The following is a 16,844-nucleotide window of genomic DNA, read 5'->3' on the forward strand; positions in this document are numbered from 1 at the left end:
GATTTCCTTTAGGCGTTGTTGTTGTTGAGTTGGCTAATGAATTATCATTTGGAATTTCCATTGTTTGAACTGCAACATCTGCATAAGTTTTAACTTCTATTATTTTCTCATCTTTTTGAGTTATGATATTGATGGGATCGGTATTTGTTCCTTTATCTTCAACTTGGACTGAAGGCTTCGATACTTCTTCTTGTGTAAGTCGTTCTAACTTGTCATTTAGTGACTTCTTGTCACTTTTAAGCTTCTTTATTTGTGTAAGAAGGGCTTGGTTATGATTCCTTAGACGTAAAAGCTCTTTGATTTCTAGATTGTCGACTTTGTCCTTAGTATCATTTTCTTTATTTTTGATTTATTTTAATAACCTTTAATTCAGAGTTTTTAAACACAAATTTTCTTCTTCCTTCTTCAATATATTCTCGTTGAATTTCTACTTAGAACTTTCATTCTCTTGCTTTAATTTTTGCTTCTTAATCTTGGACTTTTTGACCTATTCAAGTAATTTTTTATTATGGTCTCTGAGGCGCAAAATCTCCTCATTACTTTCTGTTGATTTTTCATGAAACCAATCTTCGAGATTTTTATATTTCTTCTTTGATGCTTTGTTCTTTTGTTGAAGTTTTGCGATTTCTTCCTTTAATTGTTTTATTTGTATCTACTCATTATCGTTATTCTCTTCAGTACTAAATAATCTTCCACACCTTGGACATCTTAAATTGCATTTTCTTTAATATAAGTATATCCAATTTCGTCTAAACAAAATGGACATTTAGTCCAAAATAGTGATTGTTGTGTGGGACTCATCTTGACTACTTCCTTCATTATTTTCGAATTAGGCTCCATTTTTCTTGACTTGATAACCTTCCTTGGTAATTTAATTTTTATTTATAATATATATATTCTCAACAACTCTCTTCTTTTCTTTTCTTTTTTTCTTGTAACTTTCTTTTTCTTTTTCTTTTTTAACTTTGTTTTGTTTTTTTTATAAACTTTTTTCCTATATATATTTATAATCTTTTTTTTCTTTTTGAAAAGTTACAACCCTAATGAAACGTGGTTATTCACCTCTTTGGGGTATGATATAAAATATATGTCCACTTATGTGCCTTTGACTCGGTTAATTTTCTCCACGTAAAAAGTAAAACTTACCATTCATATAAAGAGATATTGTATTCCTTTTGTTCTTTTACCTTAAAAATATCATGGGCAATTACCATGGGTTGCTAAAACCACAAGCTTTTAAATCACATAATGAACAATCAAGAAAATTTTGTCTACTCTACCTTCTCTTACCTATAATTTTCAAGATATTTGGAAAGATTCCCTTTTGACCTTATCATGCACTTTTTATTAATAATGTAGAACCTTTTTATATATATGAATGTTCTCCTTCAAAATATACATCGGAATATATATATATATATATTACTAGAATCTTTGAAATGCCAATGGCCAAAGGCCTTTTTTATTTATTTTATTTATTTATTTATTGGGGGCCAAAGGCCTAAATGGTGATATGGAGAATCTCCAAACTCTGAGTGAAACGCTTCAATTAAACAACAAGAAGGTTGACGCGAGGTTGATGGTCAAAGGCCTGGTGATCAGCCAACGTGGCTCTAATACCAATGTAACGACCAAAAGTCGTGTAAGCAGCGGAAATCTTTAAAATACTTCAAAGATGTAAATGTCCATTGTAATACATGTAATTGTATATTAACTATTATATAAAAAATGATAAGCTATGAGATGATTACGAATGAGAATGAGGGTCTATTTATATACCTAGGCAGGTGCCCTTTCATGAATGGTCATGTCTCTAAGACATGCCTCTTCATTATTAACTAACTAACTTTTGGTTAATTAATTATTATTTATTATTATTATATTTATATTTATATTTATTATTTTTATATGAATTATATTCATAACATTTAAAGAACCTTGTTCCCTTAGAGAGTCTTATGTCTAGGATATCCTTTATAAGAAAATATCCATATTCCCTAGGTCTAGATCTCCCTCCCTATAACTCTTAGAGAGCCCCTTACCTTGCTTTTAAAGCAAGCAAGCTATTATTTGAGCCTATCCCCTGGATGGGCTTTGGAAATCACATTGTACCTCACCATTGACTTATCCCTTCTAGTGATTTCCTTTATACCAAGACTCCTCCCATTGATGAAAGTCCGTAAAGAGCAGGGGGCATCGACTGAGGTGGCAGTGGGTCCTTGTCCCATTGTTGCCACATGGTCTAGTAGTAGTCCCCTCAAAACCCCTCCTAGGAACCCTACTAGATTGTGTAGTAACACTAGGTTAGGCAATGAAGATATTAAAATAAACACAAATAAATATGAGAGACAGAAAACTGAAGGAAAAAGGCTTCACAGCCTCAATGTATTGTATTCCTCTCATTTATCAAATAATGTTAATGATACAAATATAAATACATGAGGAGAATGTCTCAAGATAGTGCGTCTATCTTGGACACAATCACTTTGGTTGAGTGAATATCTCAACCACACACTAATCTAGGAGCCTAACTAGTTGGAGAGAATATCTCAACCAACTAGACCTAAACAAACTCCCTAGTTTGAGGAACAAACCCAATCTAGAAAAGTAGGAATAAATCCAACTTTCATGATTTTAATTATATTTAATATTTTGGACTTATTATTGTTTTTGTGATGTGAGAGTGAGGCTAACATTCCCCCCCCCCCCCGATCATAAGTCCAAAATAAGAACCAGGAACCATCTCCAAGTTCTCATGTTGAAACTGCTAAGTTGATCCTCAATGAAAAAACTGCCTGAAAAACTGCCAAACCTGGATGTCGAAAAAACTCCAATCTGAAGAGAACATGAATCAGCTGCAAGTCTGATACATCTCTGAAAGTTGCTTGACAACTCCATCAAGTGCCAAGCTGCAATGTGAAAGGATCCATCTGTCCTTTGCTTGGTCCACTGACCATCAAAGTGAACAAAAGAATGTCCACAAATGCTCTCAATCAACATCCCAATCACTTGTCCACTGACAAAATTTTGATGACGCCCACTAGCGAATTTGTTGAAGTTTAGATTCTCAATTGCTTTCCCACTAGAAAATTTGACGATGTCCACTAGCTGCTTTTGATGACGATGCCCACCGGCTGCTTTAATGATGCCCACTAGATGATGACGATGTTGCCCACTGGCTGATTTGATGATGCCCACTGGCTGCTTTGATGTTGATCGCCCACCGACTGCTTTTGATGTTGTCGAAACTTTTAGTCAGACAACCACCTTCAATTCCAATATCAGCTCCCCCCTTGTCCGCTGAAAGGAGAGACAACCATCTGCATTTGATTTCTGAACTCCCCCCCCCCTTCAAGTGTAGGAGAGTTTCATTGTTATACTCCCTCTTTCAGGTGCATGAGAGTACCATATGTTCTCTATTGGTTGCAAAAGTTGTCTTCATGTGAGACTGAATCCTTCGGTAACACAGAGACAATTGGTTGACAGTAGATGACCACTTCCAAGGATCAATCCAAGCATAGTTGATCTTCACTCTTGGTGGTTGATTTTCGCTTGCAACATCTTTTTGATGAATGCTTTTTCTTACCACAATGGTGACAAGGATGGAGGTCAAAACATTTACTCTCCATATGGCCATTTCTCTTACAATGGTTACACTTAACCATATTCTGAGTACTGTCTAGAAAACCGACACTTGCAAACTGAACTGGTTTTGAGAAATTTGGAACAAACAAAGAGCTTTCTTTGTTGTATCCGAGGCCATGTCGATCTTTGTTGAAAGAGATTTCTTCCCAAGGTCTGATCACCTTCTTGGAAATTTCGCCTTGTTGTTGTTCTTCATAACTGTTGTTGTTGATATTCTGTGCTTGATCCATTAAATCATTTGTATCACACTGAGCATCAATCATTAACAATTCATTTGTATCACATGCTACATCAATAGTTCATTTATATCTTTAGTACTACTAGTTGCATCAAATCATTAACAATTCATCTGTATCACATGCTACATCAAGTTCATTTAGATCTTTAGTACTACTAGTTGCATCATTTAGTAGTACAACTGGCTGGATGAGATCACTTGTGTCACAACTTACATCAACCTGGTGGATTAGATCGTTTGTGTCACAACTTGCATCAATCTGGTGAGTTAGATCATATGTGTCACAACCTTCATCAATATGCTGAATAAGGTCATCTGTATCACAACTTTCATTTGCTGCTTGGATGAGGTCTTCTGTGTCACAACTTGCATCTACCCTTTGTACATTGTGCATCAAGTAAATCTTGTTTTTCACTTAATTTGATCTGGAGTGCATTAATGATTTGTTCTTTCATTTCTAGCTCAATTTGAAAATATTTTGTTGCTCCTAATGTGTTGGTCATTTGATTGATTAAGTTTTGATTTTGCTTTAACTTCCATTCCAATATTTCAATTGCGTTATGTACCTCATGATTGCACTTTTTCAACTCTTTAATTTCTAGCTCTGCACTTTGAAGACGTTTTCCTCCTTTACCCATTTTGATCTTTGGCTCACTTGTACTGGCTTGCTTGATTATCTCGCTCGCTTGATGCTTGCTTGATTGTCGCTTGAATGATACACTCGCTTGAACTTGTGTTAACAATTGAATGCTTGAACTCACGCTCACTTGATTTTGCTTCAATCAATTTCAAGCTCTCTTGATGTCTTGAACTTGTTCACTTGCACTTTGCACTCGCTTGAACTCACTCACTTGATTTAGCTTCTTTGCAAAATAAGGGTGTCGAATACTATTGAAAATGCAACCAAGATAATTCTTACAATGATTTAATGACAAGTTTGATGACTCAGTTGAAAATAATTGACTCACTTGACTTAATTGATCCCCTATCAACTTAAAGCTAGGGTGTCGGGTTCAACGGAGAATGCACCCTTAATTTGATTTGAATTTGATTACAAGTTAACTTACAAAAAATAAGATTATTTGCAAGTTACACAAAGACCAATTGTTGTTGATGTCATTGAATGTTGATGTGGATGACCTATTTATTAGCTTGATTATGTGTTGTAGTTGCTCAAATGTGTGTGCTTTGCTTGTTTGTGCTTGATTATCCTTTGCAGCTACTTAGTTACAGGTGCTTTGATTAATGTGCTTGCTTTCATTCACATGCTTTGAACTTCATGTGTATGTTAGATGAAGTTCAAGGCAAAATGGAGCCTGGAGCTATAAAATCATTCTCTAACATACATTGAATCTGACTGAAGCACTCAAAACCTGTCAAAAAAGAAGCTCATACTTTAATACAATGACTCCCACAATTTTACACAGTTGGTACTGCTGCGCAAAATCCTCTAAATACAGAAAGCCATCTCCACCAGTAGAAAAGCAATCCCACCATACTTTTTATTTCAATAAAGTTTTACACTTTCTTGAAAGAAAGACCCAAATTATGACCTAATTTTGCACTTTCTAAAATAGAACCACTCAAGAAATTTAGCATGGAAACAGGCTTCTAGTCAATTGTTGATGGTGGCTCAGATTTGGTTGATAGTGCACTTTATAGACAATTGATGGGGAATCTTATATATATTACATGTACCAGACCAAATATTTCCTTCAGGTTGGAAAGGTGGCAGGATATATGATGTCTCCAAGGAATTTACACTAGTTAGCAGCTAACATGATTCTCGTATATATAAAGGGGACAGTGGATTATGGTATTTGGTATTTATAAAGACATACAAATTTCCAATTAATTAAATGTTCAAATGCAGATTGGGTAGGTTCATTAGATAAAAGAAATCTACCACAGATTACATGTTTTGGGGTCAGGTGCAGTTTCATGGTGCAACAAGAAACAACACGCAATAGCGCTTTCTTCAACAGAGGATGAGTATAGAGCAACATAAACAATGGTGGGAGAGGCAGTTTCCCACCATTACATACAAACAAGCATTACAATTTTATGGTGCAATAAACAAAGTGAATTGAGGATGGTGAAGAACCCAGTTTTCCACGAAAGGACCAAGCACATTGAGATAGATTGCCACTACATCATGGAACAGGTTTCAATAGAGCAGACCAAGTTGAAATGTTGTCTTTCAAACAACCATTCAGCATATAATCTCACCAAACTATTGGCAACAGTGTTGCAAACATCCCAATTTTATTGCAAATTTTGGCCTAGCAGATGTTTGCCAATTTTTACTGATATTTTGGCAATATCTTAATTTTGCCAATGTTTACCGATTTCTACCGATATGTACGCGATTTATGATTTTTTGGTTTTCCGTACCCTTGTCAATTTTATCCCGATGCCGATGTTTGCAACATTGATTGGCAAAGAACAAGTTTGAAATACACAGATTGTCTCATGGTGTATTAAAAAGAAAACATCAAGGGGGGTTGTTCGAGTATTTATGTTTGCTATTGATGCTTACCTTAATAATATTATATGTATTGTTGATTAAGGGAAGGTCATTCTTTCAATTAGTCCTTAATATCCTCAAAAGGATCCCCAAATTGTTCAGACGGTCAGGCCAAGGTGGTGTATAGGGCATAATCAGTAAAGCTGACAAGTAAACAGCATATAAAGATAGCAGCTAAGCTTGTAGTTTCCATTATTAGGTGATCCTAATATCATGGTATTTTTCAGAATAATAACAAAGTAAGCAGATCTATTGTTAAAAAATGAGAATCTTCTAGACAGAAATTTAATATAGTAGATGGGGAGCATTGACTAGACTAGCACCGCTTTCATTTATACCATTTGAATAAAAATCTGTGTGACCTTATTTGAAGTGCAACTCATCCATTTGTTAGTTTGCTTAAGAGTTTTTGTAGTGTAGTTTTGTTCCTGTGATCATGTGCATTGTTATTGTGCCCGCTTTTTCCCTTAGAATTATAGGCTTATTTTCACTCTCAAACATTTCAATTAGAAGATTCTAAATATTTCTCAAATTTACATACTACCAGTTACATCTTGTATTTATGTGCTAATATGTGCACATATATAAATCAGCAATAACTGTTAGGAGAGGAGTAGAGTAGACCACAATTTCCAGTATTTAAGTTTAACTAATAGAATGTAAGATTATTGCACATTAAGGATTAGGGGTAGTGTCAACGATGTTTGAAAGGAGAATTTCTCAACAACCAAGAAATTCAAATAACAAACTACAAAATGACCATAATTGTCCCTACTGCCATCATCTACTAGCCATAGTGGTCCAGTCAAACTAAATTAATGACTCAAATCATAATCCCAAGCTTTCGCTACAGAATAAATCAACATCAATAAAGGAATTAGCTCTACGTCACTAACTAGTAACTTTGAATTTCAATGATTTGAAACCTGTTTTAGAACATGATACTTGTTCAGCATGGGGGATAGTTTATTTTAGTCTTCTACTAATCTTAAAATAAGATATAAATATAAAAGAACAATGATATGATCATAAAACCTAGAGGCATACCTTTGATATTGTTCCTGTATAGATGCTAGTTTAGGAATCATGCACTTCTATTGTCTGAATACTAACATGAAGCTCAAGAAGCAAAACCAATTGAGATGACAACCATTCATAATTCACTGTGATGATCACAATAAACATATTTTCCATTTCTAAAAGCATAGACAACTTACTTTAGATGCATCAAGAACCATTAACACTAGATCTGAAGACTTTGCGACCGCAATCACCTGCAATTAAAGGATTGTCAAAGCTCAAGCATAAATGGAAAACTACATAACAGTGCAAATCAAAAAAAAAATCCCCTTTAATATATCCCATTCAAAAATTATAAGAATGAGTCCAAACTATAATTGAAAAAAACAAATGTAAAAGTGTATTATTTGATTGCAACCATAGACCAGAGATAGATGGGATTCTATACTTGCAATTGATATCACTCCTCCTTTACGTCACATTTTAAACATATTGCTTAGGTGTACAAAATTGGCAAACAAAATATGACAAAGTTTGTGAGACAAGTTCAAGATGGCATATTGCACAACCTCATCTGCACCTATGGAGAAAGGGCTGAGACTTTCAGCGAACACTGATTGAAAAAGCCATCAATTAAATAGTCTATAGGAAACTAGCACCCAACTTGATCTATCTTACCGCCACTGGACATGACTCGAGCCATATAGACAGCTATATCTCTCGAATTACATTAGCTTCAGAAACATAACACTAGACAGCAACAAAGATGGTGCAACAATATGTAAAGGGAACATTGGACTTTGGCATTTGATATGGGAAGACGGAGAAGCTTCAGCTGTCTAGCTTTCCAGACTAGCATTGGGCAAGATCGTCAATAAGAGAAAGTCTACAATAGGTTATGTGTTTAGTCATGGAATGAGGGAAGTTTCTTCATATTCATTGTGAAGATAGTGGGATGTGAAGTTGTAAAACAAAGTCTTCCATGGATCAATTGCACTAATGAAAGGCAGGTTGAAGACATCTTCCACAACTTTCATGGTCAATGTTTGTTGGTTATGTTTTGGGACAAACAATTTGTTTAGTATGACCATTTAGGGAGGGTATCAGAATACATGTTATAGTGGACGTTTCATGTGCTTCAGAGATTTTCAGTAGCCAGTACTTTATGTTTTAATTAAGTTATGATGTAATAAAGCATTGCATGGCTTAATACCAATTAAGTCATAATCGATAATTAGATGTTGGAAAAGTGAATCAAAAGTTCTATGGACTATGAGTCAATCAGTACCTGTCGACCACGACCCTTGCCTTCAGAAGCACCTTCAATGATTCCAGGAAGATCAAGAAGTTGTATCTTAGCATCATTGTAGTGTATGACACCAGGAATACAAGTAAGTGTTGTGAACTCATATGATGCTGCTTCTGAGAGAGTTCCAGTGAGTAAAGTAAGAAGTGTTGATTTCCCCACACTGCAACCATGAGAACATACAGTAAATAAATCAATTATTTAATTATTATGTACAAATCTAAAATAAAATACATCTACTTAAGCTCTATTGCATATCTTCAGATTTTCAGCCCCAGCGAAAGAAGCAAAATGCACATAGTTAACTATGCTTTGTCAGCTTAGTATGAAGTTGAGTATGATGGAATAGAGGATTGTCCTCATGCCAATGTTATCAGAGCCACACCAGTCACCAAACCAGTGGACCCTAAAAATTGGAAACCAGTCAAAACCAGACTAGACCTTCAAAAATAAACTGGAAAACAGAAAATACATAAAATATTCAAATTTTGATAATACTCACACACACACATCCACGTAAACCCAAACCATCAAAACATAAATATACAAAAAAATTTCATGTGTATTGCAAGCAAGGGTGAATATAACCAAAAGAGCACCAAGTGCAATCCATATCTGAACCAAAAGACACAAACAAAGAGCTCTAAATCACCTTTAAAGTCCAAAAAGCATCATGCTACAAAAAATAACTATATATCATCAGAACCACTTCCTGTATTGGAATCCCCACCATTCGTAGCACCATATTCCCCCTCATCCAGGCTCTAGCCACTGCCTCTACCTTGAATCTCAAAACCAATCTCAAGGGACATCAGTGAACACCCTCCAATCTTGATGAAACCTCCTAATCCATGTAACATCCCCTTACTAAAATGCCAGTTAACTTATAAGAATCCTCAAGCCTCTCTTTTAGATATTTTAACAAACACTTTGCATGAAGAGATTTATTCAAACACTTTATGTGCAAAGTAAATAACAGATGTATGGAAGGGGCGTTTCATCAAACACTTTGAAAACAAAGGATTGCAGATGTTTGACATGCACCTAAAAATAAACCCTTGGTAAACAAAGAAACACAATAAATTCTAATCAGTAGCAGATAACTTGAGCCAAATTTTATTAGTCCACTACAGGAAATTACATGGCACTTTATTTCTTTAGAACCTGAAAGTTGCTTCAGCAAGATGACTGTAGATAACTTGGTTTTCTCAGGATGACTCAGCTCCTCCAATGACCACTGGTTTTTGTTCTTCCAAGAAGATGTATCCCCCTCTGAAACCTGGCAAGGTCAGTTGTAGATGTAGTTAAGGTGAAAGATAAATTCAGCTGCCAATAGGAAGGGACTCAACCTGCCTTAATTATTTACTCGGCCTCGGAAGCAGCTTGACTCGGCCTCCAAGGAGTGGTATCAGCCTGCAAAAATGATATAAACTCAGCTCCCTAACAAAATGGAATTCGGTTTGTTGCACTCAAATTGTCAAAGTTCCAGGGAAGCGGAAGTGCCAACCTTTTGCAACAAGGATCAGATCACATATCAACAGCCCATGTGTCATAGTCATCCCATTCTGCAAGTTATATATTGTAAATGATCTTGGTAAAACCTTGAGTCTAGTAACAACCTAGGTCAGCCTATAATTTGATGACGAATTCCACCCTAGGAGGTTTTTTAACCTCACTGCTTACCTGTGTTTTTCGACACGGCTAATCAGAAGAGTTTTTTCCCTCCATCTTAAACCCCCAAAGCTAAGGTGAAATTTATTGTCAAATTATTAGGTGAGTCTTAATGTTTTAGTCGACTCTGATATCAAAGTGATTTGGGAATAATTTAAGCTAATTGGCTAAATTATTTTATTACAAGTCACTTGGTTTACCAGATCATATTGAGTCACAGATGGGTTATGTGTCTTGAGGGTCTATGAAGCGAACAAAGTTCCTTCTATAAATTAATTACTCCAAAAGACTTGGAATATCAAGATATCCATGAAGATACAAATATTATATATTAAATGTGTGAATAAGAATAAGAATGAATTACAAATGAGAACGAGAGGCTTGCTTATATATCAAGCAAGTGTCTCTTCATGAAGAGTTGTGTCTCATTTAGACATGCCTCTTCAACCTAATTACTAGCTTAACTAATTATTATTTATGACTATTATCATTTATATTATTTTACATTACTTATATATATATTTTATTCATTACATTGCCTCCTTCCTCAAAGAGCTTTGTCCTCAAAGCTTGTCGATGAAAAAAGGCTTGATCTCATTTTCGGCTTCAAACGTCTTTCTCTCTTGGAATAGTCATCCTCGTTGATACAAGTTGATATGATCTTCTTAGTGACAAACAAAATTGTCGCACTGAGAAGGGATCAGACCATCCGAGATTAATCTTTTGTATAGTATTCTGATCACTGGAATTTTGTAACGACTTGTCAGCATAAGACGAGATTGATTTTACGTCATTATTCTCTGAAACATCAATTTGTTGTTTCTGGTCTGAATGGTCCCGATACGTAGCATGGTTGAGTTGTCTACTCTCATGATTCGGATGTCGATATGGGACTTTACTTTCCCCTATTAGGTGTGTGTAAATTTTTTGATTTATTTTAGGGGATGATGTTGTTGAGTTCGTTACCAAACCTTCACTTGGGGTATTTATCATATGACCTGCAACATCCAAGCGGGTCTTTTCTTCAACTTGCTTGTCTTCTTCCTGAGTTGTGACATTCACTGAATCGGTATTTGTTGTTTTGTCATCAACTTGAATTCCTACATTTGATGCTTCTTTCTCGATAAGTTGTTGTACCTTGTTTTCTAATGACTTCTTATCCTTCTTAAGTTTTTTAATTTGCGACAGTAATTTTTCGCTATGGTTTTTAAATTGTGAAACTTCTTCATTTTTGTCAACATTGATTTTGTCAATTTCTTTTTGCATATTTTGTAATACCTTTTTACCTTCTTGAGACATTACTTTTGAAATATCTGAGATATCTTCTGGTGTTACTGAATTTGGTTTTAGTGTAAAATCTTGGAGCGTTATTTTCTTCTTCTTGTAAGAAAATGTTAGAAACTTCTTTGTATTTAGAATAAAGGAACCTAGAGTTTCCATCCAAGGTAAACCCAAAACAATGTCACTATCGTTAAATCATAAGGTTTTCACGATGAATTGTCAGGTAAAAGTATAATCTCCAATATTTAGGTGTAGATTGCTTATGTTGTATTGTTTATCACATATGCCAGAACAATTTGTTTCAAACTTTCAACTATATTTGATTCAAGAATCGCCAATTGGTTAGCACATTCATGACTAACATAGTTATTTTCTTTAGCAACACTGATAGAGATTATGATATCTCTTCCGGCGAGTGATCCTTTGACTTTAAATAATGTATCAACCCTTTTACTAAAAGTTCTAGGAAACCTTTCATTACTAGTCTCCATTTGTGCCTTTATGTTTTTACGTAAACAATATGTCAACTGGAGCTATTTTTATTATAAAATATCACTTATTTCTTCTATATATATTTTTCAAATATTCTCCTTTAATGTGGATTGTTAAAACTTGAATACCCTTTTATTAAAAAAATACTCCTTTATATTGTTGCCCTCTATATATGTATGTATTTCTTTATATTAAGACCCCTTTTTAAAATAACTTTATTATCTTATAATAATAATAGTTTCACTTCTTTTTTTTTAATAATAAATTGGTCCCTTTTTTTATATACTTAATTACTTCCTTGTTAAATTTCTAGTGTCACCCCACTTAATAAATATAAAGGTCACGCCTATGACACAGTCACGATGTTAAAATATCATGGGCTATTACCATGGGTTGTTTTTAAAACCTTCGTTAAAATGTTCTCCACGTATAAAGTAAAATGTATTCTTTTTCTTTTTAAAACACCATGGGTTGTTTTTAAAACCACGGGCTTTTCCACGTAAAAAGTTTTAAATATACTTGGAAAGATTCCCTTTTGTTTTTCTCTTTTTCTTTTTTTATATTATTTATTTTTAATATAAATTTTTTTGGTTATTTTTTTTTTTTTTTGGCCAAAGGTCAACTAGCAAATTGGAGACCCTCCAACTAGCAAATTTTCTTTTAATTTTAATTTCAATGGCCAAAGGCCTAGAAAACGGAGAAAAGGAGAAGCTCCCAAATTCTGAGCAAAATGCTTCAATTGTACGACAACACGGTTGACGAATTTCGATAGCCAAGGACTTGGATCGGAGAACGAGCTCTGTGCACCGGTTAAGCAACCTAGAGGACCTAACTCCTCTGATACCAAATGAAGCGAACAAACTTCCTTCTATAAATTAATTACTCCAAAAGACTTGGAATATCAAAATATCCATGAAGATACAAATATTATATATTAAATGTGTGAATAAGAATAAGAATGAATTACAAATGAGAACGAGAGGCTTGCATATATATCAAGCAAGTGTCTCTTCATGAAGAGTCATGTCTCATTTAGACATGCCTCTTCAACCTAATTACTAGCTTAACTAATTAGTATTTATGATTATTATCATTTATATTATTTTACATTATTTATATATATTTTATTCGTTACAGTCTACGACGAATGTGTATTCCTTCTTTGAGTCTTGTAAATGAAAAATCATATGTATTAGAGGGTTGGAAAAATAATTAATCCCCTCATGTGTAAATTAATTAAATTTTCTAGCAAAATAAAATTAAATCCTAAACTAGAAAATTAATTAATTAGAGTCAAAATTAAATTGTCTAGGAAAATAAATTCTCCAAATGGAAAAATTTGTGGGTCTTGAAAGAATCAATTTTTAAAGGTCCACCGGAATATTGTCTTTTTAAATGATTTCGAAAATTCCTCAAAAATAAGAAATCAAGGCCCAGGATTAAAGGATTTTGAAGTATTTATCAACGGCCAAGATAATTTTGACAAGGATCAAAAAAACTAGCCGTTATTTTTCTATCTGGAGGATTTATCTATAAATTAGAGTCATTTGAGTCTCTAGTCATCTTGATCTCTGGCTAGAATTGTTGTTGAATCATTGTGTAAACTATTGTCCCGTTGGGAACTGTTTTTTCTACTATAATAAAAGGTTTTGGGGTGCAACTCGAGGTGTTCTTGTTTCGTTGATCTATGGTATGCATTGACTATGGGCTTCCTATGTGGTGCTTTATGGATATCTTTATATTCCGAGTCTTCTAGAGTAATTAATTTGAAGAAAGAACTTTGTTCGCTTCAAATAATACATAGTGTTTGCAGGTACTTGATCCTTGGTCTCCAAGTTCACAGAATGTGGGCAAGGGTTACTTTGCTTGGATCTCTAGTTTTTATATGGTGGATTTAATCTTTGCTTGGAATATAGTAACCATTAATTTTTCTAAAGCATTTTCACCATTCTTTCAAGGAAAAAATATTATAAAAATTATTTTCTCAAAATCCATTAGAAAACACATGTATATTTTGTAAATAAATTTGTAACTTTAAATTGTAAATTATTTTTCTAACTTGGGCTGGGGTTTTTAGATTCATTTTGTATAAGTTTGGGGTTTGGGTGTCTTTATTTTCATTTTTGCAAGTTAGATCAAAGAGTTAAGTGGAAGAAGAGCTAGATCTAGGCCCCTGAGGAATTAAAGTCTCAAAATTATTATTTTCCAAGCGGCAACGTGATCCCAAAGTTTCAACGATTTTCAACGGTTGGATTTTCAAGGCCTTGGGCTTAAAGTTTGACCTATTCAGTTTTATTACAGCAGTTAAATCATTAATATCTAAGCCCTAAAATCATATTTTAATTGGTCAAAATTGATAAAAATTGGAAAATTTAAATTTTCACAAGTTTTGGCCACTTGGGCATCTCTAATTTGACCTAGATCTAACATTTTAGCTTGCTGAAATTTACTGCATAACTGTGAAATGCAAGTCTGAAATATTTCTGAAGCATATGCTTGATAAGGACTAAAAAAATTTCAATTTTCAATTTCCAGCAAAAACTTACTATTTTTAGACATTTGGAGCAGCATATTCAGTGTTTTTAGCTTGCTGATCTGTGACTAATTTATAGTTGTAATAACATATTAGTTCTGAAATTTTTGAATCACATCCTCTAACTAATTCAAAAAAATAATTTTTTCAAGTTTGGCAAAAAAAATCTATTTTTAGAAATATTGGGCATCTAATTTTGGATTGATTAGTTTGTTGATCTGTGGCTAACTCACTATTGTAACAAACATATCAATTATGAAAATTGCTGAATCAAACTTTCTAAAAGCCTTAAAATCGAAATTTGCAAGTTCTGGTCCATTTTACTATTTTTGGGCATATAGGCCATCTATTTTTGGCAGTTTTATCTTGCTGATCTGTCTTTACTTACTGCTGTAAATCAAGAAATCAGATCTGAAATTTTACTGAATACATCCTCTTAAAGTGATCTAAACAAGTTGAATTACATTTGCTGGTCATTGGAAATTTCATTGTTTTATATGTTGTGTTTTATCATTTATGTGTTTATGCACTGCGGTTACAACATGATAAGATCTGATTTTTCTGAAGTAGTAGTGCTGGTATAAATTGTGATAAATCTGTGATCAGCGTCTTGGTTGACTATTTTTAGCAATTGGCATCTTGGTTTACTTGGTATCTTGTAAAACATTGTTGAAATTTGCACTTGTATCTATAAGCATTTTGTCTTGTCTAAGATTGTAATTCACCATTGTTAAGTACTCATAAGAGGACTCTAATTAAGTACTTAAACAACTTAAGAAAATCTAACTCAAGCTAAATCTCACTCATAATCTCTTTCATAAGCATACTGGATCTAGATTTGCAGTAATAATTTACCTCCTAGCATAAACTAGGTTGTTAGAGACATAGGACAACCCTTCTTATCTTGCTTGAGGGGTCTCGGCAACTCTTTGGTGGTTAACACAGTGACCTTGCAGTCTTCAGAGCCACAGTCTCTGCAACACCAGAGGCATCGGGTGATAGGAGCCTAAGTTCTAACATACGGTATCGTTAACTAGGCCCTAGCTTGCTTCCTGTTAACCTCCTTCCCACAACATACCTTGGAGTCCAACTTTAAAATAGTTAAGGGAAGGTTACACTTAGACTAGGCATTTAGCTAAAATTTACCAAGATCTTTGTATCTCACATAGGTTCTAAGATTTGCATATCATATAGGTTAGTCAATCATTCAAGCAATGGGTGTCCATCCAGTTATTTGGTTCGAATTCATATGAAGCAAGAATTTGTGACTCCATTAAGGCATTGGTCTCATAATAGAAAATCTAATTTAATCAATAATCTTGATTTCAACCAAGTGGCTAGGCCATTCATCCGTGTCTCCCAAACAAGTTGGTTTCCAACTTGTTTTCCTTCATCTCATTCTATAGGGACTACCCCCCATAGCTTGTTGTTGGGAGACAGTTACAACGGAATGGGCGGGGATCAGAGTGCCAGCCCCCTTCCTGAGCGTTGTTGCAGTGCCTGTACAATCCAGGCGACAACACAGCTTGCGATAATACCAACTTTGCCTACGACAATAGTTGTAATTTGGCCTGCTATAATTGAGAGAGCTCGGCTTCCAAATTTGCACCGTGTCTGATCACAAATAACCACGATCAACCTAGAGGTATTACTGAAGATGAATATCTCTGCTAAATGATACTTTAGCAAAGGGCTGGTATGGTAATGTTGTAATGAATTCTAAACTGAGTGTAAATGTTGTAGACAACTCAGCCATGGTAATGCTTTAATGAATGCTAAATTGAGAGTAAATGGTGTAAACAACTTAACCACCTCCTACATGAATCGGCCTCCCAAAATAGGTTGTCATTGGAATCAAATCAACCTTGTTGTAGATGATATTGGCCCTCTAAAAGTTAGCACACAGTTGTAATAAACTCAACCTTCCAATACAAGAAACTCGGCCTCCAAAAGAATGGATCTCAACCTCCAAAAATGATAGAGAAATATGCCTGTAACAAGGGTGCTATAGCAGACTCAGCCTCTTGAAGAGAAGCTCAGATCTCGGACTCAAGTCACTGATAACTTGTCCTCTGGAATGCTGGACTCTACTCTTCCCCACCAAACGGATCTAGACTCGGCACTTTAATGA

At 34.4% G+C, this 16,844-nt stretch overlaps 1 protein-coding gene across 1 annotated transcript in view; it reads right to left on the reverse strand.

Annotated features, from left to right (window-relative positions):
* Positions 1-16,844, reverse strand: part of LOC149199199 (developmentally-regulated G protein 2-like) — a 216,056-nt gene that overhangs the window by 130,684 nt on the left and 68,528 nt on the right. Inside the window, exons 5-6 of the mRNA XM_089402339.1 lie at positions 8,719-8,899; positions 7,628-7,684 (exon numbers count right to left, since the gene is read on the reverse strand). Coding sequence (XP_089258465.1) covers positions 7,628-7,684; positions 8,719-8,899 — 238 coding nt within the window. The remainder of the gene's footprint in view (positions 1-7,627; positions 7,685-8,718; positions 8,900-16,844) is intronic.

The sequence above is a fragment of the Pinus tabuliformis genome, chromosome 2_1 (genome assembly GCF_031772625.1).
Source record: "Pinus tabuliformis cultivar Carrire ecotype Pingquan chromosome 2_1, CPIR1, whole genome shotgun sequence".
NCBI classification, from domain to species: Eukaryota; Viridiplantae; Streptophyta; class Pinopsida; order Pinales; family Pinaceae; genus Pinus; species Pinus tabuliformis.